The sequence below is a fragment of the Antechinus flavipes genome, chromosome 2 (assembly GCF_016432865.1).
Source record: "Antechinus flavipes isolate AdamAnt ecotype Samford, QLD, Australia chromosome 2, AdamAnt_v2, whole genome shotgun sequence".
In the NCBI taxonomy this organism is placed as follows: domain Eukaryota; kingdom Metazoa; phylum Chordata; class Mammalia; order Dasyuromorphia; family Dasyuridae; genus Antechinus; species Antechinus flavipes.
In genome coordinates, this window is record NC_067399.1 from 103,856,709 (window position 1) to 103,884,314 (window position 27,606).

The 27,606-nt window shown below is 33.8% G+C and overlaps 2 protein-coding genes across 2 annotated transcripts in view; one reads left to right on the forward strand and one right to left on the reverse strand.

Annotated features, from left to right (window-relative positions):
- The window catches only part of CFAP36 (cilia and flagella associated protein 36), a 40,820-nt gene extending 18,037 nt beyond the window's left edge, over window positions 1-22,783 (forward strand). The window contains exons 5-10 of the mRNA XM_051975308.1: window positions 3,327-3,414; window positions 4,960-5,011; window positions 10,106-10,208; window positions 21,053-21,195; window positions 21,899-22,045; window positions 22,611-22,783. Coding sequence (XP_051831268.1) covers window positions 3,327-3,414; window positions 4,960-5,011; window positions 10,106-10,208; window positions 21,053-21,195; window positions 21,899-22,045; window positions 22,611-22,712 — 635 coding nt within the window. The 3' untranslated portion in view covers window positions 22,713-22,783. The remainder of the gene's footprint in view (window positions 1-3,326; window positions 3,415-4,959; window positions 5,012-10,105; window positions 10,209-21,052; window positions 21,196-21,898; window positions 22,046-22,610) is intronic.
- A 644-nt stretch (window positions 22,784-23,427) lies between these two features.
- Window positions 23,428-27,606, reverse strand: part of PPP4R3B (protein phosphatase 4 regulatory subunit 3B) — a 76,357-nt gene continuing 72,178 nt past the window's right edge. The window contains 1 exon segment of the mRNA XM_051975307.1: window positions 23,428-26,034. Within this exon segment, the coding sequence (XP_051831267.1) occupies window positions 25,939-26,034 (96 nt within the window). The 3' untranslated portion in view covers window positions 23,428-25,938.

The following is a 27,606-nucleotide window of genomic DNA, read 5'->3' on the forward strand; positions in this document are numbered from 1 at the left end:
ATTCCACCAACAATGTATCAGTGTCCCTGTTTTCCCACATCCCCTCCAACATTCCACATTATCTTTCCCTGTCATTCTAGCCAATCTGACAGGTATGTAGTATCTCAGAGTTGTCTTAATTTGCATTTCTCTGATTAATAATGATTTGGAGCATCTTTTCATATGGCTAGAAATAGTTTCAATTTCTTCATCTGAGAATTGTCTGTTCATATCCTTTGACCATTTATCAATTGGAGAATGGTTTGATTTCTTATAAATTAGAGTCAATTCTCTATATTTTGGAAATGAGGCCTTTATCAGAACCTTTGACTGTAAAAATGTTTTCCCAGTTTATTGTTTCCCTTCTAATCTTGTCTGCATTTGTTTTGTTTGTACAAAAACTTTTCAATTTCATATAATCAAAATGTTCTATTTTGTGGTCAATAGTGATCTCTAGTTCTTTGGTCATAAATTCCTCCCTCTTCCACAGGTCTGAGAGGTAAACTATCCTATACTCTTTCAATTTATTTATAATCTCATTCTTTATGCCTAGGTCATGAACCCATTTTGACCTTATCTTGGTGTTTGGTGTTAAGTGTGGGTCAATGCCTAGTTTCTGCCATACTAATTTCCAATTTTCCCAGCAATTTTTGTCAAATAATGCATTCTTATCCCCAAAACTGGGGTCTTTCGGTTTGTCAAACACTATATTATTAAAGTTATTGGCTGTTTTGTCCTTTGAACCTAACCTATTCCATTGATCAACTAGTCTATTTCTTAGCCAATACCAGATGGTTTTAGTAACTTTATAATATAATTTTAGATCTGGTACAGCTAGGCCACCTTCATTTGATTTTTTTTTTTCATTAATTGCCTTGAAATTCTTGACCTTTTGCTTTTCCATATGAACTTTGTTGTTATTTTTTCTAGTTCATCAAAGTAGTTTTTTAGAAGTCTGATTGGTATAGCGCTAAATAAATAGATTAGTTTAGGTAGTATTGTCATCTTTATTATATTTGCTCGCCCAATCCAAGAGCATTTAATATTTTTCCAGTTGTTTAGATCAGACTTAATTTGTGTGGAAAGTGTTTTGTAGTTTTGCTCATAAAGTTTCTGATTTTCCCTTGGCAGATAGATTCCTAAATATTTTGTACAGTCAGTAGTTACTTTAAATGGAATTTCTCTTTGTAACTCTAACTGTTGGGTTTTGTTAGTGATATATAAGAATGCTGATGACTTATGTGGGTTTATTTTGTATCCTGCAACTTTGCTGAAGGTATGGATTGTTTCTAATAACTTTTTAGTAGAGTCTCTGGGGTCTATATAACATTACTGATATTCTTGAGCTTGTATCCAATCAAAATATCTTTGATCCTTTACAGAAAAAAATGTTACCTAAATAGACCCCAAAATGCCCAATCTTCAATAAAAACAACTGAGGCAGAGCCCTGAGCCATTGACAATTTATTAAAGGGATGTAGCCCTTTTTAATGAAATGGACCTCATAATCTTCCTCATGATCTGAGATGATCTTTGGCCCTGACAAGATGATATAGAGATAATACAGATGATGCATAGTAAAATACAAGATCTCATTGCTTGACAGACCTATATCTTGATCCTCCAGGAATAGGCAAGGATGATAGACAAGGCAAGGATCACTCATTAGCCAAGTATTGGCCAATATTGGGCAATAGAGAGAGAGATGATGAAGGGCAGAGGAACAAAAAGAAGGTGGGGGATTCTCCATATGATTAGGATAGCCCAACCACATTTCAGCTTGGTCACTTACTCATCGGGGGAAAAGTTAGCTTCATGTGATTAAGCAAATGAACTTATAAACCATGTTTTAAGTTTCTAGAGCCTAATATAAGAAAGAATCTTATCTAATCTTATGTAATTATCCCTAAATATGACTATGAAAATATGTACTAATATTAGTTGACTAGACTAACTGTATAGTTATAGACATATAGAAATAATCACTATTTCTGGATTCACACTAGTAATGTTGAGTAATATTGATTGGAGTTAAGATAGAGAGGGGTTAAATTATTTGACACAACATGCCTCCCCTCTCTTAATAAGCTAGTGAAGTTAATTGTCCAAGTAAAATATTTTCTACTCATCCTACTTGAATTTTATCTTATATTTGGCCCAATGTTCTAGTCTGACGAGATCTTTTTGGAGCCTGACTTTTGTTATCTTGTTAACTGTCCCTCCTAGCTTTGTGTTTTCTGCAGGTTTGATAAGCATACATCATCTGTGTCCTTAACTAAGTGATTGATAAGTTCTACTGGATACCTGCCGCTTTGATGTTGAACCATTTGTTATCTCTCTTTTGAGTTCTGCTTTCCAACTGCATCAAAATACATTACTTTTTGACTCCCAGTGGCTGAGAGCATATGCATTCCAACTAATTTATAGTTCTCTATCTTTTCCACAAGAATAACATGAAATACTTTATTAAAATTAAAAACTTAGCTAAAGTCTAAGTAAACTATATTCACATTTCCTTCATCTATTTAATAATTCTGTCAAAAAAGGAATTAAGGTAGTCTAATATCTATTCTTGATGAAACCAAACTGGATCTTTTTAATCACTGTTTCCTTGTCTAGATATTTACCAGCCATCTCATTAATGCTCCACTGTAGAATTTTCCCAGGATTTGAAGTTAAGATCATTGACCTCTAATTGGTAGATTCTGTTAGGTTTTTTTGTAAATTGGGACATTTTTCTTTCTCCAATTTTGTGGTACCCCTCTCTTTTCCATGACATTTTAGTTACCACTAACCATGGTTTAATATTCACATCTGCTACTTCTTTCAGGACTTGAGAATGTAGTTCATCTGGGCCAGGTGTTGTAATATGAAAGTTGATAGTAATAGAAATTTAATTAGATAAAATTCAAAATAATCTCATCACATTAGAGAAGTAAAGAGGATGTTGCTTGTGATATTGACAGAGTACGGTATTCATCATAAATGCCTCTGCTGTTATTGGTGAAATAACAGTGTAAGTTTCAAGAAAGTAGTTTTTGTTTAAGTCTTTGTATTTGTGTCCCCTTTGTATTTGTGCCTAGTACAAAGCAGGTGCTTATTAAATATTTGTTGAATGATTGATTTTTAAAAGTTGTATTTATGAATAGCTTGAAAATGACTGTAATTTAATGTTGTTGCAATAAAACTACTTTATAACCTTAAAGTTAGAAATTGGTAGCCTAAAATATTTGACTTTGACTTTAACTACAAATTTATATTTCATAATGGACTATATAATATTGACAAATAAATGTTTTAAAATTAATTCTTATTCTTTTACCTTTTTCTGTTTTTCAATTTGATAGGTGTATTACCTGACTGTTTAACAGATGGTTCTGATATGGTCAGTGAACTTGAACAAGAAGAAATGAAAATCCTGAGGGAAGTTCTTAGGTATCTTTCTTTAATCATTTTATTACTTAAAGAATTGTAATATGATGTATGTATCTATCTGTCTATATGGACGTATGTATGCATATACATGTGTAGATGTGTTTATGTATATATAATATAATTCATGTGAGAAGACTCGAGGAGGATTGGATCAAAGAAATAACTCTCTTTAAGAATTTGCCATCTGTCATTATGAGTGGCAAGGTGATGGTTGGATGCCCACTAATTGGTGATATTGCCAAAAAAAATGGTTGAACTAGATGATCTCTGAGTTCTCTTCCAACTCCAGGATTCTGGAGGCAGCCAGGACAGAATGCTGTATCTAGAGTCAGAAAAACATGAGCTCAAATCAGACGTCAGGTATTTTAGAAGCTAATTGGTCTTGAGCAAATCTCTGTTTTAATCTTTTGTCAGCTTTAGTTTCCTCAATTGTAAAATGAGGAAAATAATACTACCTACCTCCTAGGCTTATTGTAAAGATAAAATGTGTTGATGTTTGTAAAGTACTTAACATAGTTCCTGTCACATACTAGGTACTTTATACATGCTAATTAGTATTATTATTTGAAGGAATAATTATATTTTATTCTTAGGACAGAAGCAGGAGCACTGTGTGGAAATTGCAAAGAAATAAATTTAGGCTTGATTTCAGGAAAAATTTTCTTAATTATTTGAGCTATCCAGAAGTAGAAAGGGTCTTCCAACTCTAGACTTCCAATTTTTTTTTTTTAAGACTTTTTGATTGATTTGCATTGTCATGAGAGAAATTTAAATAATTCCGCGAGGACAAAAAGAATCTATTAAAACAATTTAGTAAAGCAAAACTTTTTGTAAACAAGTAGAATTAAATTACTTCCATAATTTTTAAAGAATTTTGGCAGTTTTTTAGAACTTGATTATCTTGGGGTAAGTCATTCTATATAGGTTCCAGTCGGAAATCACATGGGGGAAGGAAGTCTCAGGTACATTTTGTCAAGGATGATCTCCTTTAGAGACAATTCAATTCAATTTAGTTCAGTAAATATTTATTAAGCACCTACTAAGTTCAGTGCCTCATGAAAGGCATGAGAGAATACAAAAACAAATACTGAAAGAGGCCCTGACTCAAGAAAATTATATTTTACCAGAGTATTTACTCCCATTGGGGATATTATTCTCTAGTTAGCATTCATATTTGATTCTAATAGTAGAGTAATTGAATATTTGCACAGAATTACAGTGTGTTAGAATTGGAAGGGAACTCAGATGTCATCTAATGTAATCATTATCTTTGTGCAGCATCACCAGTTAATGGTCATCTGAGATTGTATTTGGACTCATGATCTTTCAAGATAGTCTGTGCCATTTCTGAATAGTTTTAATTATTAGGAAATTTTTTTCCTTAAATTCATTCTATATCTACTATACTGAGAATTCCATCCATGATAAAATCAAAATAAAGGGATATTTATTCATTGAATAATAGTTATCATTCATATTACTAGATTAAAAAACTTATGTCTATTTTCTGTTTAAAAATTCTTCTTGATGACATTTATGTTCCAGAAAATCAAAAGAAGAATATGAGCAAGAAGAAGAAAGAAAGAGAAATAAACAGGTATGTGCAATATATTTAATATCAAAAAAGACCATCATTTTTACTGATAAATGAAGTGCATGCCCAGATGTTTATATTTTAGATAACTTTTGGAGGGGAAGACACCATGGTACTTCATCTGGGAAATTTTTATTTTTTCCCTCAAGAGAATATTGATAATCATGTGTTATTTTCATTTGTGAAGAATTAGTTTCATTGACAACCCTCTAGAGAACTTCTCTTAGAATGGGTTACTTATACAGTTGATCAAAGTCATTTTTTTGCCATTTTCAAAGTTTGACACTTTCTGACTTTGTGCTGTTTATTGGGGGAGAAGAGGAATTAGTAAAGGCATCTTGTTTTATTCATATTTCTTCAGTAAAAAAAATATTATATGCATGTCTATGCCTATAACATACATATACATACACATACATGGAGACATGATTTGGTCTATGGAATATCTGTGTAAGAAAATGGATCATGATGACATTCTGTTGTATTTAAACTAAAATTGATTGAATCTTTTATATAATAAGGTTCTCATTTTTAGTAGAATTTCACTTTTTACTTTTGAACATATTTTCTCACATGAAAATTTCTGATATTTTAGACCAGAAATTTATTACCGTGTGTGTGTGTGTGTGTGTTGAATCTCTTTTGATAATCATGACATCTGTGTATACTTTTTTGAAGTTATATTTGTAAATGCATGAATTTAAACACATAGGATTACAGGGAAAATTATCATATTGAAATGCAGTTGTTAAAATTTAAAAATAAAAACCCAAGTCCACTGAGCCCAGATTAAGAAGCCCTGTTTTAAATGTGTTTTTTGATGCTAAACTAAAAAAAGCAAACAGAATTTTCTGTTGTCCACCATTATTGATTGATGTGAATCTTGATGTATGTTTTGCAATATGAGGAACTGATAAAGAATGATTTGGTGGGGTGCAGAGGTAGGGAAGTGGAAAAGGTCTACAGTAACAATTTTGTAGGAGGTTCGTTTTTTGCATGTCCTGAGAGGCCCCACCTTCTTTGCTATCTGGCAGGGCAGACTGCAACATATTTCATGCATATTCAGGCATGCAGGGAATCTTATCAGTTTTAGTAGTAGACTTTTCTGTTTGTTCTGGGTTGGACATTTGGTAAACATTATCTTTTCTAATCTTGTTTTTCTAAGTATTTAGGGCTTTTTGAATGTTGGTTTTCATTATTTAAATTTTCAGTATCCCTTTTATCATCTGGACCGTACCTTTTATGTATGTAGTAAATTCAGTTAATATTAGAAATAAAAATTTTCTCATACGACTTCTATTTTTGTTGTAAAGTAGGTGATCAGAATAAAGATTAGACCCCTCTTCCTTGTGTGATATCAATTGGGTTTGACTACTGACTAGCAGGATCTGAATTGCATGGTCCTATATAGTTCCTGTGATTTGGAAACAACAAAAATGAGCAATCAGCAGAATGCTATTTTTGTTTAATATTTATGTTAGAGATACCTCCAAGTCTAAATATGCTATGTAATATCCAAATCATCAGGCATAAGATCTGTCTTATAGAATAAAGAACTATCTCTAACAAAACTTAGAATTTGAATGAAGAAAGAAGACCCTGATGATTCATATTAGCGGTGAGTCTCTGCTTAACAAGGTAGGAGACCAGCAAGGTGATATTCTTATTTGAAATAACCTTTCCATCCTCAGAACCTCATTTAAGAATGACACAAGAATGTCTAAATGACCTTGTTCATCATGATTTTACTATATCCGAAAATCACGGTGAACTTTTAGCTTCTGCAAGAGAGGTACCAAGTAAAATTTTTCTTGAGAAGCATTAAGGATGAAAAGGATTTTTGGTACATCTGAAGGATCTGATGATGAATATTCTTTGATTAGGGTTATGTCTTGGGTGTGCTAACTGTTGTTACACATGAATGGGATAGAAGAAACATCAAAACTACAATATTTAGAAACATAGGCCCCAAAGGAAAGAAGTGATTGTAGAAGGGGAAGAAAAATATGAAAAGCCAATTATTTGTTAGTCCTAAAAACATGGAAATGAAAATTTTTGTTAATGTAATATATTCAGATGGTGTATGTTTTCTTTGAAAAATAAATTTCCAAAAATTAATAAGGCTAAAATCACAAAAGGAATGATTGTTCATCTTCAAATAATGTAAATGATGGCAGATGAACATTCTGCAAAAACTATAAATGGAGTTGAAGGAGCTGCATGGAAATCATTTTTAAAGTGACCAAAAATTTTCTAGGAAACTACAAGAGAGAAAATGACTGAGGAATTGTCAGCTATCTTCTCAGTGCCTAAAAGATTATGGGATGTAAAGATTAACTCAGGAACTGTTTTTTGGATTCATGTTTAGACTTCTTCCTGGAAAACTTAGAAGTCATCATTAATGAATATGGGGAACACTTCCATCAAGAGTGGTCCACAGATGATGTGGGAAAATGGAAGCCTAATACATTGATGGTGAAGCTGTGAACTGATCATCCTGGGAAGCAATTTGGAACTATGCTTAAAGTCAAACTAAAAATACTCTTCAATCCAGCAATACCATTATTAGATCTAAATTTCAGAAAGAAAAAAAATAGAGGAAAAAATCCACATGTATAAAAATATTTAGAGTCGTTCTCTTTGTGATAGCAAAGAATTGGTAATTGAAGATATGCCTGTCAATTGAGGAATGGCTGAATAAATTGTGGTATATAAATGTAATGGAATACTATGAACTGATGCCAAATGAAAAGAGCAGAACAAGGAGAATATTGTACACAGTAATAGTAACACTGTCATGATCAACTATGATTGATGTGGCTGTTCTAAGCAATACATTGATCCAAGATACTTTCAAAAGACTCATAATGAAAAATGTTATCCACATCCAAAGAAAAAACTGATGGCATTTGAATGCAGATCAAAGCATACTGTTGTCACTTTTTTTGTTTTTCTTTTTGTATTTGTTTTCCTTAGTGTTCTATTCTTTTACAATGGGGAAGAAGTAGAGAATATTCCACAATAGAAAAATCATATCAAGTAGAGTGCAAATATGCTGGCTGACACTTGGATGTTCCAAGTATTTGCTCTACTTTCCTTCAGTCCTCCCCATCCACTACAGTCTCCCTTCTGCACATAGAATAGAACAGAAAATTGGCACTAGTATTTCTTAGATAAGTTAGGCACAATTTTTGTTTGGGGGAAAAAAATACACCAAGCCATAAAGCTGTTATACCTATGACAGCATTGGATTATAGACAAAATCTGAAGATATATTTGAAATCAGCACATAAAATATTCTAATATTTACCCCTATGTAGTTGTGAACTGATCCAACCATTTTGGAGAGCAATTTGGAATTATACCTAAAGGGCTATCAAACTGTGCATACTCTTTAATCCAGCAGTGTCTCTACTGGGTTTATATCCCAAAGAAATCATTAAAAAAAGGGAAAAGGACCCACATGTGCAAAAATGTTTGGGGCAGCCTGTTTTGTAGTGGCAAGAACCTGGAAACTGAGTGGCTGCCCATCTATTGGATAATGGCTGAATAAGTTATGGTATATGAATAAAATGGAATATAATTGTTCTATAAGAAAGTATTAGCAGGATGATTTCAATAAGACCTGGAGAGACTTACATGAACTGATGCTAAGTGAAGTGAAAGAACATTGTACACAGCAACAAGAAGATTATGGAATGATCAACTATAGTGGACTTGATTTTTTTCAGCAGTGAAGTGATTCAGGCCAATTCCAATAGACTTTTGATGGAAAGAGCCATTTATATCCAGAAAGGATGTAGGAACTGAATGTGGATCATAATATAGTATTTTCACTTTTTTTTTATTGATGTTTGCTTGCTTTTTTCCTCAATTTTTTTTCTTTTTTGATCTGATTTTTCTTGTGCAGCATAATAAATGTGGAAGTATGAATAGAAGTTGCATAAGTTTGACAGATAATGGATTACTTTTTTTTTTAAATAACTTTTTGTTGACAGAACCCATGCCAGGGTAATTTTTTACAGCATTATCCCTTGCACTTATTTCTGTTCCGATTTTTCCCCTCCCTCCCTCCACCCCCTCCCCCAGATGGCAAGCAGTCGTTTACATGTTGAATAGGTTACAGTATATCCTAGACACAATATATGTGTGCAGAACCGAACAGTTTTCTTGTTGCACAGAGAGAATTGGATTCAGAAGGTATAAATAACCCGGGAAGAAAAACAAACATACAAGCAGTTTATATTCATTTCCCAGCGTTCTTTCTTTGGGTGTAGCTGCTTCTGTCCATCCTTGATCAATTAAAACTGAATTAGCTCTCTTTATCGAAGAGATCCATTTCCATCAGAATACATCCTCAAACAGTATTGTTGTTGAGTTATATAATGATCTCCTGGTTCTGCTCATTTCACTTAGCATCAGTTCATGTAAGTCTCGCCAATCCTCTCTGTATTCATCCTGCTGGTCCAGATATTAGATTACTGCGATCTAGGGGAGAGGGTGGGAGAAAGGGATGGAGAAAAATTTGGAACACGAGGTTTTGCAAAGGTGAATGTTGAAAACTATCTTTGCATGTATCTGAAAATAAAAAAGCTATTTAAAAAGAAGGAAAAAATATTTATCCCTATAAAATTGACAGAAAAGCTTACTTTTTATTGTTTTTATCCAGAAGTATAACCTGTTCTGTTTTAGATTCATTTTGTTAAATGTAAGAAAACTTCAGTCATTCAGATTAGTGATTTATAGATGCTTTCAAGTTAACAAAAAGATTTAATTTTAAGTTAGCTGTGTGTCCAGTTATCAGTTGCATGGCTTTTCCTTTCTTATTTTACTTCTCAGATAACTTTGGAATATAACAGTAATGAAGCCCTAAGAAATAAGAATGACAAGCATAAATGCAGGAATGGCTAGTTAATCTTTTAAAAATTAGTACAGGAGATTCTAAAATGTTAGTGATGGCTTACAGACTTTAAGTATTAGTTCTTTAGCTATTGACCAAACAATAGACAGTTGTTTTACACTGTAAATGATTTAATTTAACTATACTTTATTATATTATTAATATTAATTACCATATTATTAATATTAATTATTAAGTTTTCAGATTATAAAAGAGAAGATCCCTCAGGAGATTCACATGAAGCTGCAAAAATGAAAAAATCTCTAGGGGATGATCCAAATTTTGCTCTAAAATCTTCAGGTAAGATTAACCTATACTTAATTTAATAATCAGCTGTGCTTTTCCAGAGAATGTCAGTCTTAATCTTTGCAGTTAGTTGTTCACTTGGCCATTAGTCAGTTGGCTATTATTAATTAAATACTATGTTTCAGGAGTTGTGCTGAGTAATGAGAATACAAAAAAAGGCAAAAGACAGTCCATATTCTCAAGAAGTGCACAGTAGAAGAACACAAGTAAACAACTATGTACAAACAAGCTACACAAATAATCAGTTTATCCGTAAGATGGATTAGGAGAAGATGAGATTTTAGCTGAGACTTGGAGTCAGAGAAACTATGAGATAAGGAAAGAATTTCAGACAGGGAGAATAGCTAAGGAAAATTATTGGTAACTTTGGAGAGAGCAGTTTCAATTGAATGATGAATTTGGAAGTAAGATATAAGAAGAGAATGGGGAGAGCCCATTTCTTCTGGATGGCTTGGAAACTGCATAATAGAGGACCCTTCTTAAGTCTGGAAACCAAGTGACCAAGGAAAGACTTCTTTGGCACCTCAGAACTTTGGCATGAATGGCCCTTCCCCGGAATACTAATCAACACACTCAAGCCAAGGTAATGGTAGTATTAGTTTAGCTCTGAAGCAAAGCAACACAGAGTAGTGAAGGACACTTCCCCTGGTTTGGTTCATCACCCAAGCAGAGTAAGGAATGTTCAGTTTGACAGGCATAACATAGGGGATATAAGTATGGGCATGGATGAAAGAAGAAAGGGACTCCTATTCTTCTCTGGATGGATGAAATTCAGGGTGAGGGCCAAACTGCTGGGCGCCGGAAGCAGAGAGCTATTTCTCAAATTCCTCAAAATCTTCAAATAAGGATCTGGTCACCTCTCAGCCACTTTCAATCCTTAGGACAGTGTCTGCCATCTAGTAAAGGCTACCAGTCCATCCAGAACCACCAAGCTTACCGGATAGACTTCAGGAACCTGGGAGGCACAAGCAGTAGATGCCTATGAGAAAAGAACACCTTCATACCCATTGGAGACTTTAAAGAGAGATTCCCATGGGATGTGATACTCCAGAAGGGTTCCCACATTTCTCTTGTCCCCTCCCCAAGGGGAAAAGGGGATCAAAGTCTGCTAGAAGTGGGAAAATAACATTTCCAGAACTCAAAATATTATTATAAAAGCGGTAGACAAAAAACTATTTGGCATTGGTTATAAAATAGAAAAGTAGATAATGGAATAATTATAATTTTCCTAAATTAAATTCTAATTCTCTTTAGCAGGGGAGGATCAGAAACACTGGAACTTTCTGATTTACTGAACAATGGGTTATTCAGTAAATCAGAAAACAAAAAAGAGCTCCCTGTTTAAAAAGAAAAATGCCAGAAAAACTGGAAAGCACTCTTTCAGAAATTAGGCTCAGACTAGCACTATGGGTAGGAGATGTATTCTTATCTAATCAAAAGAAAAGACAGTTAAAAAAGACCAAGTAAACATTCTCATTCAAGTAGAATAAGAAGGGGAGTGGTGAGTCAAATAGGAAAAAATCTTTGCATCATATTTCTCTGATATTTAGTGTCCAAGATACATAAATAATAGATAAACTAGTCTAAGATTATAAAAACTTCTCAAAAGAATTGCCGACTCTAAACAGCCATATGAAATCATGAAGACTCCAAAATACTGATTGCAAAAGAAAAAATGAGAATAGTCATTACTTATTAATGTACTGTCAGTGGAGCTGTGAACCTGTGGAATCACTTGGAAAGCCATTTGGAGTGATGCAAATATAGTGACTAAAATATTCATATCCTTTAACATGAGGATTCCATTATTAGGTTTATAGTCCTTGGAGGTATTGATAAGTAGAAAGTATTCATAACATATAATAATACCAAAATATTTGTTGAAGGACTGTAAGTGATAGCAACGAATTGGAAACAAAATAGATTCCACTATTCCATTGATCAGGGAACGGCTAAATCAATTATGGTACACAATATAGCAGAATATTTTTTGAGATCTCAGGAAATACAAATGTGATGTATATAGAATTACTTGGAAAGATCTGTATGAACTAAAACAGAGTGAAGAAAACAAAAAAGAATGTATACAATTACTGCAACAATATAAACAAAGAAATGTAAACAGAATGAACAGCCTTTCTTCCCCTCTTTCCCCACCCCCCCCCCCCATATCAAAAATCACAAAAAAAAAGTGTGGCTACTTCACTCAAAAAAAGAGAGATGAGAAGACACTTTCCTCCTCCCTTCATTTTTCCATAATTGGAGTCAGGGTCCACAAATATACAGTGCACAGGTTTTTAGACTTTCTGTGTATTATTTATGATGATTTTTTTCCCATCTTTAAAAAAATATTTTTTGTTAAATGGGATGACTCTCTAGGAAATATAAAGGATAATGATTCTAAGGAAAACTATGAATGATGTGAAAAACCAGAGAGCAATAAAAACATTTTTTAAAAAAGAATGAAAGGGGTGAAGTCGGGAGAACCTGAGTTCAAATCTGGTCTCAGACACTTAATACTTCCTAGCTGTGTGACCCTGGGCAAGTCACTTAACCCCAATTACCTCAGCAAAAAAAAAAAAAAAAAAAAAAAAAAAAAAAAGGAAAGGAAAGGTACATATGAGAATTTTGAGGAAGGGGAGGATATTTGTATTTGTAGGCAATAGGGAAGCAGTAAGTAAATAAGGAGAGTAAATTTGTGAAAAAACTGGGGTAACAGAGGGGATATTTGGTTCCAGAAAACAGGTAGACTAGAGTCACTTGTTCATATAGAGGGGTTTGCCTTGGCAAGGAGAAGGGCTATTTCTTCATGTCAGGATGGAGGAGGAAAAAGTGAAGGAGAAGTATCTGAATGAGAAGAGAAGGGAGCTCTCTGCAAATGTCTTCCATTTTTCAAGTGAAATAGGAGGGTCAAAAATAGAAAAGGAGGGAAATTTAGTGCAGTGGTGATGTTCTCAGAAGAAAAAAAACCTTAGGGGTAGGGTGATTGGAGATTATGGTTAGAATGAAGAACAGGTTTGGAGGTTCCAAGGCAGAGGGAGAGGTACTTGTGGATGACAGCCAGATTATGGATAGGTCTATTTTCATTGTGTAGCTATGGTCCATTGGAAGAGTAGGTGATGAGAAATGAGTAGGTACAACTGAGAGGTTAGGTTACTTAAGAGAGAAACAGTATGTTCCTTTGTATGAAGTCAGGAGTTGGGTAGGAAAAAAGAATTATTTTAAATGGGAAAGTATATAGAACATAAAGAAAATTAATTGCAAAGATAAATAAGGAGAGTAAATAAATATCTTGTTGCTTTTGATGTGTTCAAATTAGCAGACCCAGAGAAACTATTTTAGGTCTTAAAAGAATTGATTAGATATGATTCCTGAGCCACTGTCAGTATTTGGAAAGATTATGGAGAAAGGGAGAAGGACAGGATTGGAGGGAGGACAGATGTTTCTTTTATGTTCTGAAAAGGGAAGAAAATGAGGCCTACAAATTAGAGGTCAGTGAACTTGTCTTTGATTCAAGTCATTAGTTAAAAAGAAATAATTAAATGGCCCAGGCACAGATCCTTGGGGTGCTCCACTTCCTTCCAAGTTAACATCAAATCATTAACTGGTTGAATGGTTTGATCCAAAGATTAATCATTAATGGTTTGATGGAAACCTAAAGAGGTTTTCAGTGAAGTGCTCCAGAAATCTGTGCTTCTTAATTATTTGGATAAAACTTTACATGGCAAGCTTATCACATTGTGTTGATGGTACAAAGCTGGGAAGAACAGCTAACACTGTGAGTGGCAAGACACAAAAAGATCTTGACAAGTAACAACCCAGAGCTTAATCTAAGATAACATTAACTAGATATAAATTTATATGTATAAAAGCTTTACATTTGAGTTCAGATATTCAGCTTCTCTTATTACAAAGTAAGGAAAGACAGCATGGCTAGAGAGCATTTAATCTAAAAAATATCTCAAAATGCTGATGGACTGCAAACTGTGAGCTGTATATTATATATGATATGACAGAAGCTAGAAACAAGGCTGATTCGTTAATCCATGTTTTTGAGCCAAGTTCTTTATGTGTTCTTTCTCACACCATGAAACAACTTCAGTTGAATAAAAACCTATGTAGTTATCTGGTTTAGATATAGATGATTTCCAGTTGAATCCTGTGGCCAGATTTTTTTGTTTGTTGATACAATGTCAGGTTGGTTACATATAAAGTCCATGAATTTGGAGGTGTGCCTCCAATTGATTTCCTTGCCTATTGTTTCCAACTATAGAAAATTTCATCTCCAAACATAGCTCAAATTATTTATAGCATTTGCAGAGTCTTTGCATAAATAATCCATAAATGATATGGTTCTTTAAATTTCTCATCCAATTTTTGATGTTTATACTTTTGATTATGACTGGATCTATTGTACTTTTAATAAAATAATCCAACCACATCTTGAAAATTTTTCTCAAGAAAAATCATAAAACTCTCCACCTCTTCTTGTACCTTTGTTGACCTTTTTTTCTAGTTAATGAATCATGTTCATATATATATTGTCCTAGCTCTCTGTATCCTTGAGATCAAGTGTTTAAAACAGTATATTCTTTTTTTATTTTTATTTTTTGCTGAGGCAATTGGGGTTAAGTGACTTGCCCACGGTCACAGCTAGGGAAGTGTTAAAGTACCTTGAAGCCAAATTTGAACTCAGGTCCTCCTGACTTCAGGGCTGGGGCTTTATCCATTGCACCACCTAGTTGCTCCTAAAACAGCATATTCTTAAAATAAAGATAAGCAGTTTATTTGTAAACAGTGAAGTCATAATAGGATGATGTCTCCTGACCTTAATAGCCCATTTTTTTCATTGCTCTGCATTTGTATTTTGGTTGGACCAAAAAGATTCAGTCATCTAGTTCTCCCATTTGGGGTGGAAGGAGGGCCCATTTTCAGAAGTGTCATATGTTCAACCATTATAGGACACAAACCCCTCTTCCTAGCTGATTCATGACTAAGTCAAGGCTTTTCTACTTGGGCTTAAGAGAAGATCTGTGTTACATTTATCTATTTTCTTCACTTCCAGAAAGTGTTTATGAAATGTATTTGTCAGAGTATAATTCCCTTACTTGCCTGGGTGACTGCATGTAGATTTCCTAAAATTGCCTTTGAATATGCAGTGTTTTTGATGTTCCTCTACTATTTTATAGTGATAGCCAAATCTTTATCCATTTGGATGATAATTGAGATTTTTCCCCACTTCCCCCACAAAGGAGTCACCAGTGTTTGAATAGTGTACTAGCTACATCATTCTTTCATGTTGATACCACAATCTTATAGATATCTTATAGATATAGAAATCACCATCAATAGGAACTACTTTTCTCTCTTAGGTGTAGTGAATCAGACCATTTTAGTCCACTTGAAAGTTAGATCTGAGGCCTTGCTATAGTTTGTCTAGAAGCCAGAAGGCAACTGGGGATTTGAAGTCATTTTGAGGTCCTTAGTCCTCTGTTACATTTGGCCACCAATACAGTTCATGTATTATGCAAAACTGTTCTTCCAGAGAGTGTAACCATCTAAAAGTTAGTTCCCTCTTTCCTTTGGGAATGTATAGTTATGTGCATCAGGCTACACATTTTTAAGTCTATGTTAATTTTATTGCCTATAGTGCTTCCACGGGATTAAGGACAACCTTTCATAGTTGGAGGCAAGTTCCCTCCAGAGTTACTCATAAGCAGGGGAATTATCTCATGAGTAGGGGGCTCCTTCCAACCTACTCACTCAAGAGGTGAAGGCCTACCCTTAGTCTTTCTGTATCTCCTTAGAGATGATCCCTCTCTTATTTCTCTCGTCTCTTGGATGGAATTTCCCATTACAACAATATTCTTCTTAGCATTATCGCATTACATTGACCCATTTTACATGTCCAAATCTTTCCCTTGAAGTCCTAGTGCCCTGAGAATAATGTTTCAATATTGAGCTACATGGGTCCAACTGTAGGTTAAAAGTGGCTTTGGACATTCTCTCCATTTGTTACCTGAAAAAGATCTCATTCATTTATTATTAAAATACATTTTACTTTAGTTCATTTAAGAGAATCAGTCTTTTGTCTCTGGTTTGGCTCCCAACCAGTATGTTTATTGATGATCCATAATCCACCAGTAAGGAGCAACTCCCTTCCCCCAAACAACTCCACACACCAATGTTTTCAGTTCATCCTTTCAGTAAATTCCATTGCATTCTGGCTCTTAAGTGTTCACATTACTACTTGCTGTTGTCTCATAATTCATCCAGAAACCCACCATAGAGAATGACGTCAAATTATATACCATTTAAATATAGGATTACCTTTTCCTTTCAGTGGTAGTTAATACAATATTCTTTTTATTTGTTAATTAATTCTCAGTAGGATGAAAAATCTTTTGAATTGTTAGAACTCAGTTTCTATCCCTCTGACATCCACATTTAATCCTTCAAATCCATATTTAGCAAAATAATGAAGTTTTGAAAGTATGACTTTTTCTCTAGTCATCTTGAAAGCAAAATTCAAAGATTTTTTTGATGTTTGTATGGAAAGAAATTATTTTGCATAAGCCAACTCATTCTCAGCCATAGATTTATCCTCTTTACTTAGGCCCTGACACAGTTAATTTAGGTGCCCAAACTAACACCATATAAAACCAGCAGAGACAGAATTTAGCTTGGGCAAATGGAACTTGCCCTTCTAGAGACTACAGAATCCTGGAAGACAGACCACTCTTGTTCGACTGTCTTCTGTGACTTCCCTCTGCTATTGCTAACTTCTGTACTATTCTATTTCCTACTTGATCCCAAAATAAATTTGTCCTAGGAATCCTACCTGTATGTTTCAACTGGCCAGGCAACAGATGCCAAATTAACTAAACTTTGCTTTAAAAAGTTTTCTAATTCTATTTCATTGACTAACCATTTGAAATATATGTGGATATTCTTTTTTCTACCTTTTTTATGTTCCAACTGGCAGGAATTTTGTGAAGGCTTTGTTGTTATTGTTTTTACTGACATTTCAGCTTTACTTACTGTATAAGTACAGAATTCAAAACTAATATATAAATATACTTCTTTTGTACTTTGAAACTGCTTAAGACACAATACTTTTTTCTTACACCATATCAATCCTTAACAAATCAGTGGACACTCATTTAAATGGATTTAGAGGCACATTTGCCTAGAAATGTTCATTTTTCTCACCTCTATCCCAAATACATTTAACATGGTTAAACATCTTAGCCAACTTTTCCAGATCTCTTGCTGAATTCCTGCAGGTTTCTTCACACCTAGGATTTCTGGGTACCTCAAAACCACACACTTTACATTTCAAAAATTTTTCATATTTCCAGCTGTGCTCAACTATATCTGTCTAGTTTCAAGACAGAAAATAACAGGTTTCCAAGATTTGGTACAGTGGAATAGCTTAGACTTGGAGTCAGGAAAACCTAAATTCAGACCGCACCTTAGACCCTAATTGTGTAACATTGAAGAATTCACTTAATCATTCTCTGCTTCATTTGCATTATCCATAAAATGGGGGGATAATAGTACCTATCTCTCAGGATTTCTATAAGAAGCAAATGAAGTAACAGTTACAACAAATGTTAGGGCACTATATAAATGTTAGTCATTGTTTCACATTTCAAGATCCATCTTTATTTAGCTGTATGGAATAGTCATTCTACACAAATTGGATCTTTTTTCTCCTCCATATGCTCCTTTAGTTTCTTAGTGTCCCCTGAATTAAGTAGGACTACCATAACCAAATGAAATTTTGCACATTTTCTTGTTCACATCTTTTCTGTCTAAGCTAATGGCTCTCAGATAGATATACACGGTTTGGTGGTTTTAGGTACTGATCTATCACATATCAGAGAACTGTATTTCAGTAAGATCCTATTGGGAAGCTAGGATGGTGCAGTAGATAGAGTGCCAGTATTGGAGTCAAGAAGACTTGAATTCAGATCCAGCCTCGAGCACTCAGATGATGATTCATAGTTCTTAATAATAAAGTACTTTTTAACTTATGTACATTTTTCTTTAGACATAACACTCTAGCATACATATTAGCCTACAGTATGATATAAACATAACTTTTATATGCACTGGAAACAAAATTTGTGACTTGCTTTATTGGGTTGGTCTGGAACTGAACCTGTAATTTCTCTAAGAAATGCCTCTACTTAATAGCATCGAATATTTTAAGAACTGTTTTTGCCTGAAGATCAAGTCTATTTTAGAAACTAGTATTAAATGACTACAAATGCAAGTCAAAAATCCTGCTGAAATTTGCCCTGATTTTGCTTGTTAGGACATAATAGGACTATGGAGAAGCTGATAGGATTCCTGTATTTATCTAAATATTTTATGATGATTACTTGGGGTCAGCTAAAAACTGTGCCCAGTCAATCTTGTGCCTGCAGAGCACTTACCTTTTGAATATGTGTTTCCATTCTATCTTCAAACATTATATGCCTCTTTTATCATCCACACATTAGTACTAGATGACACTTGATATTCCGCTATGATTTGAATAGCCAAAGTCAGGAGGGCATTGTCTGTATGCCTTCTTGGTCTAATCTCTGCTAGTTCTGGACTTGTGTGTTCTTGTGGAGATTTTAGTCTTAGTGTCCTAGTGTCTAGAAAACCTTTGTCACTAGGTAAAGGCTTCCATTTTTTCCCCTACATCTTGAAGATAACAAAATTGCCACAATGTGTTCTTCCAAATACTCCTGAGGGGATTTCTTCTTCACAGAATTGATAGTATGAGCTTGCCTCGGTCCATTACTCTTATCAACTCTCTGCTACTAAGCTTTTGTCTGCCCAAAATTATAGTTACCCTTTCTGTAAACTTGCAGGTTTTCCATTTCTCATGTTCCCATCTTCCCTAGGATAGATATGCCAAATGTTTTGACTTCAACATTTTTTTTTTGTCAAGGTTAACATAGAACTTGGGATATGAAAAAAGCTACTAAGAACCAGAAAAAGAAGTAACAGAATTGATTATAAATGTTATGGAGAGATTCTACTGATTGTTTTTAATCCTGGACAAATTAAATTGTCCCTTTTCATGCTATTGGGTTCTTGATGAGATGACATTATTGTTGTTTAGTCATTTTCAATCCAATCCAACTCTTTCTGATCCCATTTGGGATTTTTTTGGTAGTATATTGGAATGGTTTGCCACTTCCTTCTTTGGCTCATTTTACAAATGAGGAAACTGAGGAAAACAGAGTTAAGTGACTTTCCCAGAATCACACAGTTAATAAGTGTGTGAGGTCAGATTTGAATTCAGGATGTCAATCTTCCTGATTCTAGGCCTGGTACTTTATTCACTGCCACCTAGCTGACAGATGATAGACATACAATATTTTTGTTCTAATCAGTAGGAATTGTTACCATATGTTCATGTAAAAACAAGAAGTTTCTAAGCTTCTTTGAGATCATTCTCATGTGGAACTGATTCAAATTTACAGCAGTAAGAGACATTCTCTTATATGCTAAGTGGACATAGGATATGAATAGGCAGTTTTCAGAAGAAATGTGATGTAAAGTGATAAAAACTGCTCTACATCATTAATAGAGAAATGCAAATTAAAACAACTCTTAAATTGTATTACCTCATTCCTATTAGATTGGCAAAATATATCTTTTGACCCAAAAATATTTGATACTAACTGTTCCCCAGAGAGATCAAAGAAAGAGGAAAAGGCTCTTTATGTAAGAAAAATATTTATGGTATTTTCATGTTTGCAAAGAATTGACAACTGAGGTAGTACTCATTATATGGTGAATGGTTAAACAAGTTATTAGATGGAATATTATTGTGCTATAACAAATGATGAAGGGAATGGTTTCAGAGAAATTTGGGAAAACTTGTATGAACTGATGCAAAATAAAGTGAGCAGAACTAATGAAACAGTATGTACAATATGAATAGTATCATAAAGACAAACAACTTTGAAAGCCTTAGGAATTCTGATCAACACAATGATCAACCACAATTCTAGAGGATTTATGAGGTTTGCTATTCACCTCTATGTGAGCAGTGGATATGGCTAATAAAGGAATTTGTTTTGATTACTTGTTTGTTTCCCTTCCACCTGTTCCTCCCATTACAATCTAAAACTAAAAGTAAAATTGAAAAAAGATCATCCCTTTTTAACGGGAACTCCTGGAGACACCATCTTTCTATATTCCCTTTGACTGGTGGTCTTTAAACTTCTAGTAACTACTGTCTGAGACTTCTGTAGCATTTGACCTATGTTATTTATCTTTTGCATGCTAATCTCTCTTCAATTAAATATTAAGTACTTTGAGGTATAAAATAAACATTATCCTTTTCTTTTCTATAAAGCAAATTCCTCAGGAACTATTAGTTATTACTCAACAAAGACTGCTTATCAATTAAGAAAATGGCTTTAGTGAAGTTTAAAATATAGTATAAATACAAAGAAACCTTAGTTTCTAAAACTAGTGGGTTAAGACGAAATGGCTAATTTCTGCAATGATTCCATTTTATTTACCTCTTTTTTACATAGTGATCCTTCTTGTGTTCTGCCCTGTGTTTTCATTGATGTATAGAGAATTTGGAGCTGAGACAACTCTCTCTGCTCATGTAGATCAGCATCTTCTTTGATCTTTTGAGAGTCCTGAAAGGTTAAGGGTCATGCTCAGGGTCACAAAAGACAGCATTTATGTCAGAGGCAAAACTTGAAGCCCCATCTTCTGGACCCCCAGGCAGGCATTCTCTTCACTGTGCCATTCTTCCTCTTGCAATGTTATCATGTTCTGATTTGTTTCTTTACCAAATTCCTGCTATTCAGAGGGAAAAGTCCATTTTGGTGGGAAATCACAGCCTTTGGGAAGAAATTTGGAAACATTGCCTGAAACTTCCTCTCCCAAACTGAGGGAAGAGACTATGACAGCAAGCTTAGAACAGGCGATTAAAGAAGGAGGACCATTATCAGTAAGTAATAATGATGATGATAGCTAACATTTCTATAATGCTTATTACTGTGTGCCAGGTACTGTGCTAACCTCTTCATTGTTCTCATTTGGTCCTCACAACAACTCTGGGAAGTAGGTACTCTTAATTCTCTGCATTTTCTAAGATGGGGAAACTAAGATAAACAGTAGCTAAATGACTTGCCCAAGCTCACATAGCTAATGAGTGAGTGAGGGGCTAGATTTGAAAATCTTCCAGGGCCAACATTTTTATCTGGCCTCCTACTGAACTACCATTTCTTAGGAATTTGATAGCTGCCAATAACATGATGACTCAATTTGTTGTCTTTTTACAAACTGCAGCTCTTAATAATACTTCTTTCTCTGCTTATTGCTCAAATTGTTAAATCCAATTTTGTAAGTTTTCCTAGCACATACCTAAAATATTTTCTCTTCCTCAGAGAAGAGGAATTTATACACACATATATAAACATATATTTGTATTTTTGAGACAAAGGAAATCTTAATGCCTATATATGTATATTTATCTATTACATATACATACACACACAAAGGGAAATGCTTTTAATTTGATAGGAAAAACTCCTTGAATTTGAATTTATATATAATGCAAAGCTTGAGACATTCAGCCATTTGTGGATGTCTGCTTTGCATAATACACATTCATTTCTTTTGTGTAATTAAATAATTTTTATTTTCCCCAGAATTTATCAGCACTTGGAAGAGAACAGCTCCGGCAACGAGAAGACTATTTAAAGCAGAAGAGAGATAAACTGATGTCTATGAAAAAGGATCCAAGGATCAAACAGATACACAATATAGAACAGCAGAAAGGAAAATCTGCTGAGGAGGTAACCTTATTTTGGTGCAGGTAAAAAGCCTAATTTTAACACTTAGTACCTGAGCTCCTTTGGGCAACTCATTTAACCTCTCTTGGGTCTCAGTTTCCTTTGATAGATTCAAAAAAACAATTACATATCTAAAAATGGTAATAGACATAAGGTAATATGGTATAATGGTTACAGATCAGGCTAGATTTGGAATTTCAATGAAAATCAGTTGGTACTGATGTCACCAAATTTTAACCAAAAATCAGGAGGGTGGAAAGTTAGGGGCAGTATTCCAAGTTGTAGTGTAGTTCTGCACTAAAATGTTTTGAGCTGTCTTGTGTGACTTTTAAAAAAGTATTATGAATTAAAAAAATCTTTTTTTTTTTTTTTTGCAAAAACACTTGACCCCTCCCAGATTTCCTTACTTTAATTTTACTTCTAATAGTACACTAAAAGCTACATTTTAAACTTCAGAAAAGTAATTACAATACATTGGTGATAGAGGGAACCATCATATTAGAGAAGCCCAAGTTATATGTTTTATATTTTAATTAAAATTGCATTGTATTTTTGTTTATTGGTTTAGGAAATTGCAGAGAAACCAGAAATGACAGCAGAGGAGAAGCAAACACTACTAAAGAGGAGATTGATTGCAGAGAAGCTTAAAGAAGAAGTTATTAATAAGTGACAATTTTAAGAAACTTAATTTAGTAAAACAGAAGTTTGAATTTCTTTAAAATAAATTATTAAATCCTTAAACTAAGCTTGTTTTGATTTCATCACACTGAAAAGTGCCAAATACTTAACATATCCATCTCTCTTGCCATTGTGATCTCATTAATTTAAAAAATTTGTAATGTCCATTCAAATTATTTTATGAAAAGTAAACAAAATAGCTTTTTAAGATTGTAGTTACAAAGTCTAAGTATAAAACTTATGTAAAAATTATCTTTGCAGTGAATAAAGTGATATATATAATAACTAAAACTTCTATTTTTAGAAGTGTGGGTTAATGCAATTAAAATTTGCAGTACACACTATATTAAACCAGATGACAGATAACTGATTCAGTTTGTTTAAAGAATTTTGTCAGTGTAGAAACTAAATAAAAAGCTGCTACATGCCCTTAGAATTCTTTGCAAGGTTATTTGCATGGAACTAACTGAACACTATTGTGAGCTAGTAGGATTAGACATAAACATGTCCAAATGTTTAGAGTTTCTATGTTTATATAGATTCTATAAGAGGCATGTTTTTTTTGCCAGAGGCATTAAAATTTACCTAAAGTGGGTTCTAAATTATGTACTCTAATTTACCCACGTCAGTCAATAACATTATGCTTACTATTTTTCATCACTAGCTATTATTAGACTAAGGGAAAACTAGTGATTAAAACACACAAATCAATTTAATGTAACTTTTTATTAAAATAGTATTTATAACTGATACATGTTGGCAGATGTAACTTTAAAAAATCTACAAGGGCCCCAGGCATTCAAATGTGGGCTTTCACTTATTCCGCTGAATCAAGAGTACAAATTGAAGGGATAGAAATTTAAGACTGCCTGAGGATAGTGGCTCTAGACATGGTAACTAAGTATTTCCTGTTTCCAAGGGATTGAGAATTTTTAAAAAGTCCTTTCAATCTCATGATGTAATAATTTTTTTTCTAAAACTAAAACCATAATATAATAATTCATGAAATATTCACATTTTTGCAATAAAGCCTTCTATAATGATGCAAATGTTCTTTAAAATTCACAGCAGTTTTTTAGAAAAGAAAAAAAAAAGAACTGAGATGTAAAGTTTAAATCGTGGTACCAGAATTTTACCTACTTTGAATAGGGCCACATTTTCGGCCTCAAAAAGGGAAAAAAACATGCATCATATACGTTTTCCCTTTAATTTCATGAGGAAATGTTTTAGATTTGAGAAGGAAAGAATGGACCAGGGTTGATGAGAAAACTTATAAGTACACTTGATCTTAATTCTACTACATCCCAAGTCACTTTATTGATACCTGGGGCATACCTTTCATGATATATACTCTTTTTTGAGAGGGAAGCCCCATTCTAGGATGCCTGGAGCCCAATGGGGTCATAAGATTTTATTTTAAGTGTTATCTGAATGTTGAAAATACAATATTCTCTTAACTCATTAGTTTAGAAATCCTGCATTGTTTGACCAAATGGATGTATGATAAATGTTAAACTATGAATTCTGTTGGCTTATTAATTTTACTCTAAAATGGCCATATCTCATAACTGAGTGAACTTACATTTACGACAAACCAAACAAAAGCAATCATTATGGAATTACAGGGTCACATTTTAATTCCTGAATTTTACATTTCAGCATTAATATCACCACATGTATACAAATGGTGTAAAACAAGTACAGTGGTATTTTTAATACAAAATAAATTCTGTTTTATGGAAAAAAAAACTATACTTCATATCTACACAGACAGCCCATCTTTTCCAAACAATAGCTAAAATTAAAATTAACTACAAAAATCTCCAAAACAGGGAAACTGCTTCAGTTTAAACTATTCCAGGAAAAATGGACCCATAACACATTACAAGGGTGATCTCTATCTGGTGGATTGCAGCTGGTTTCATAGTTTTGAGCTTTTATCACTTCTAACACATTAATTATAGTTTGGGGACATTTTTCTCACTTTAGCATGATCTCAGATCATAGATGGGCAAACTAACATTAAAATATTTACAGAATGCTTGCTGCTCTTTGAAATAAAACTTCCAACTGTTTGCCTCAATTATTTTTGCAATTCATTTGTGTACATGGAATGTGCTTTTACTCTTTGAAAAATGAACAAACAAAAAAAGCAGCTTTCATATTACACCCCTGTTTGAGGAAAAGATTTATGTGCTGCAGACTTGTCTTTTCTAGGAACTTCTTGGTCCAAAATGGCTTCGTAATGTTAAAATGCCACTAAGTTCAGCACTACTTAAAACCTGTGTATTAGTGCTTATCAATTGACACATTTTGCAAGTTTGCAAATGTAATAGTATGACAACAGCTTAGCAAAGAGAAACAACTTTACTAACAGCAGAAAGTGACTTGACACTGTAATCTTCCACAAATGCTTGTACTTTGGTGCAGCTGAAAGGACTCTGCTATAGCCACAAGCAAGTTCCTGGAGAATATTCTCTTGGGAAACTACTGATCCTGTCCATCAGTATCTCTGAACATGCTGGTTTCAATGTTAGATTAACACAATTTTATGCCAGCTTGCTTTTCTTCAAACTACATACTGGAAATTCCTGGTGTGTAAAATTCAAACATGCATACTAATACAGGGTGTGCCGTTCTTCAATGGCCTGAAAGGCTGAATTTTTGTTAAATTTTGAAAGAAATGGTCCCAACAGTTTAACTTCATTTTTTTTAATGCTAGCTAAATCTGTATTCCCTAAAAATTGTTTTAAAAGAGGCAACTGATAAAAGAACACTATGGCCAGCACCATTACAAAAGTAACGTTATTGGGTTTGCAACTGAAGTTTCACAATCGTTTCTAGTTCTGATACATACCCAGGACAACCCTGCAATATTAAAATTTTACTGACCTGCTTCCCACCCTCTTCCCTCCCCAAACCTGAGACTTTCCTTGCTGAGAAGCTGTCACCCAGGTTCTGTTTACTACTAACCCACCATTTTTTGACAGCCTGAAAGGCAAACTCCTTAATTACTAGAAAGAGAAAAGTTCCTTGGAAGTCTGGTGTTTACAGAACTAAACTCTTCTAGTTGATACACTGAGTGTCTTTTGCTACTCCTTGTATATTATCTTATATGTTCAAGGGAGAAAGCTTTCTGATTCAGACTTTTAAGCTCACTGAACAATTGCAGCATTTAGTAATACCCCACAGTGAGGTTCCCCTCCCCCCATAAGTTTTTATGAGCCAAGTCGAGGTCTTTTTCTTGGAGAGGTCTCCTCTTCCTCTTCCTCTTCTTCGTCATCTGGATAATCCACTAAGCCAACTAGACTTCCCTGGTGAAAAATAAAAACAACTAACTCACAACACTGAAATATTTTTACAACTTTTTTGTAGAAAAAAGGCAACAACTCTACAAATTTTAAAATATTTCTGTACACTTAATACATAAATTTTGGCCAGCTAAAGCAGCACAGTTTGTGGCATCTGCACAAAAAGTAAAGACATCTAAATATGAGATTCAATTCTTATCAATTAATGTTAACTGAAGGCCAAAAGGTAGTTTTCTAGGCAATATCAAGGCCATGATGGAAAAATGTGTTTGCTAATTATTTTTTAAAAATTAGATGAATATGTCTACCTGGATTCAGAGATGCAGAATAAATCCCTGTACTATGGAAAATCCAACCAACCTAGAAACGATCTCTTAAGAGAGTTTCGTATTTCAGCAACAAAGAATTGGATTGGGAATGTAATGTAGGTGGACTTAACACAAAAGGCAAAGAAACAATCACTAACTATTAAAGATCTGGTAGAGATTTATGAGTTTGAGAGCTGGAAGGGAGCAAACAAATAACTGACTCATTTTATAAATGAGAAGACTTAAGGTAACACAAGATATATGGCAGATCTAAATTAGAAACTAGGTCTCCTGATTTTATCACCGTTTGAATTTTCCGCACTTTAACTCTACTTGTTGAAGCACAGAAACATAATTTTATAGCTGAAAGGGATATTATACATCAACTATGCATAACCCCTCATTTAAACAGATATCAGAGCTTAATTTATAGACCTATCAATTTTCATCACCAAATTATCAAAGAATAATTTTAAAAACCCCTACTTATGAACTATCATTGTTCAAAGCTTCTTTAGTGCCTCAAACCCCAGAATTAGTTTTGCTTCACAAAAATTAGGACCCTCTCCTCTTCAAAAAACAAAAAAGAAAATGAACCAAAGATTTAATGGAAATGATTCTTGAATCTTTGAGTTCAGTGTAGGTATTTGATTAAGAGTTATAATGTTAAAGAAAGCAATCGCTTTCAATAACCCATTTATTCTAAATCCCTGCTTTTTGTCTAATTTGGGAAGTCCCAAAGTGGAATTTCCTGCCATTGTTGTAGTCTCAAACAATCATGAAGTGAATGAGATGTTAAGTAATTTGTTCATTTTTGGAGTTACAGGTCTTTCAAAATGGTCCTATATCCACTGTCACATTCTCTCTTAGCAAGAATATAAATTCTGAATAAAATTTATCTACTTTCAAGCTTCCTAAAAATACTTTTACACATTTGAAAAACAACCAATACTACTTTCTACAACTTTACATTGACTATACTTGATGCCTTGCCTGCTCTTTTTCCCCGTTTTCACTTAATCTTCATGGCTGCTTTCAAAATTTAGCCTAAGCACCCCTGCCTGTTGATGCCTTTTCTGTTCCCTCCCAAACGCCTTCAGCTCCACTCCACAGCTGACACTGGTGCTGAATCTTCTGTATATAGCTATGTATGTTTGTTATCTCTTTTATCAGACTGTAGGTTTCTTGGAAGTCACTCTGCTTTTGTTTCTATATCCCCAATGCTTAGAACAGAGTCTGGCATACAGCAGGCACTATAATGTCTGTC